The sequence below is a fragment of the Aplysia californica genome, unplaced genomic scaffold (genome assembly GCF_000002075.1).
Source record: "Aplysia californica isolate F4 #8 unplaced genomic scaffold, AplCal3.0 scaffold00971, whole genome shotgun sequence".
Classification (NCBI taxonomy): Eukaryota; Metazoa; Mollusca; class Gastropoda; order Aplysiida; family Aplysiidae; genus Aplysia; species Aplysia californica.
Genome location: NW_004798241.1, coordinates 62,433 through 64,213, shown reverse-complemented (window position 1 = coordinate 64,213; position 1,781 = coordinate 62,433). Strand labels below are relative to the sequence as shown.

The following is a 1,781-nucleotide window of genomic DNA, read 5'->3' as shown; positions in this document are numbered from 1 at the left end:
TATATTTTAAACTAATTTCGTCTAAGTCTAAAGGGTTGTTGCAAACAATGATTTCAGAAAATATTTGAATTATTCAGTGGGGACAATGATAAAACATGTTATAAATAAACACAATTGAAATAATTGCCAAGAGTTCTGTATGATTGTTTTCAGTTCTGAAACATTCACCCTTCGTTTTTCTTCGCTGAAACTTTGCTCTCTCTAAGGTTGAGATATGTTAGTTTGCCATCACATCAGAAAACCCAGAGGCGTTGTGAGCAAAATTGTTCTGATAAAAAGTGCATCATTTGCCACCCATACGTCTGCAACTGACGTCATTAGCGCCATTCATATTTCACTGAAACCGGAAGAGGCTCGGGATAGCTGTTTACATACTTCTTTGACAGTTGCTGCGATCCCACCCAGTCGCGTAATGTAATGCATAACAGCTGCGTGGTGACGTTGCCGCAGTGGGCGGGGCTATTTCTGCTCGGACCGTTAGCGGAGCGAGATATAAACAGCGGGCCTTCCCTTGCGATCCAGAACCACATCCTGACAGGAAAGGGAGAGAGAGAGTGTGAAAGAGCGTGCAAAGAGTGAAAAAAAGGTCCGATTGGAGAAACACTACGTTCTCTTATGAGTAACATCGTACGGAAACTGAAGACAGGCTTTGAGGGCCCACAGCAGAAGGCTCAGGGTGAAATCTGATGCAATCTTTATCCTGAGAACTTAGTCGCGTGCATGCGTGTTATCTTGTTGAGACACGCGTCGATGCTTGAGCACTTTCTCCAAGAAAATCATCCTTCAAAACTGAGCTCTTGAACATTAACCTTCACAGGAAAACCCGTTTGGGGGAAGACAGGAAAGTAGCAACTTAGAAGTCGAGTGTTGTGCATTGTCTTTCACGAACTTCGCATCAAGACACTTGAGCCAAGTGTTTTGGACAAACAATTGGAGAAAGAAGAAGACAAAAAGAGCTCGTGTACTGTGATTATTTAAAATATACATGTAATTTACCACATAATATACATATCAGCTCATTTTGTTTCCTGAGCCTGAGTCTGTTTGGTGAAAGTGTGGTTAACTACAGTGCTCTTTTCAAAAGGAATTGAAAAGAAAGACAATAAAGGTCACAGTGGTTACATTTCTGAAAATTTCCCGTCGAGTCCCCAAAACACGAGCAGCATGAGGAGAGATAATCTGGCCGTTCTGTCAGTGGCTGTGTTGTGCCTTGCGGTGTGTGCACGGCTGGTGAACGCCACCTCGGACCCCGCGGCAAACGCCTGCGAGTCTGTGTGCTGGGATGAGAATGCTCTGGCTGATCAGTGTGAGGTAAGATAAAACGTTGACCATGCCAAAGTGAGACATGATAAAAACGCTGATCAATTCAGGGTAAGATAAAACATTGACCAATATTGGAAAGATAAAACGTTGATCAATGCGAGGTAAGATAAAATGTTGACTAATGTGGGGTACGATAACCACCGTTGGTTAATGTGGGGTAAGATAAAACGCTGATCAACGTTGGGGTAAGATAAAATGCTGATCAATGCACTGTGAGATAAAACATTGACCAGGTGAGATAAACAGCAAGGTAAGAATAAACTTTGTTCAATATGGCGTAAGATAAAACGCTTATCCGCAAGGGCAAAATTCCTACGCAGAAATGTAGATGTTTTTTCTCCCTCATCGACATAATTTCAATCATTAAGGAGGCGGGTTTCGTTCCTGCCCGTCTGGACCAATCCGTGCTGAGAGGGAGACGTTCCTGCAGAAAGGGCGAAATACTTGATTACCCCCCC

General features: G+C 43.1%; 1 protein-coding gene across 1 annotated transcript in view; it reads left to right on the top strand.

Annotated features, from left to right (window-relative positions):
• Window positions 1-365: 365 nt before the first annotated feature.
• LOC106013536 overlaps window positions 366-1,781 on the top strand; it is a gene marked incomplete in the record, with an annotated part of 5,056 nt that continues 3,640 nt past the window's right edge. Inside the window, 1 exon segment of the mRNA XM_013089520.2 lies at window positions 366-1,311. Coding sequence (XP_012944974.1) covers window positions 1,165-1,311 — 147 coding nt within the window.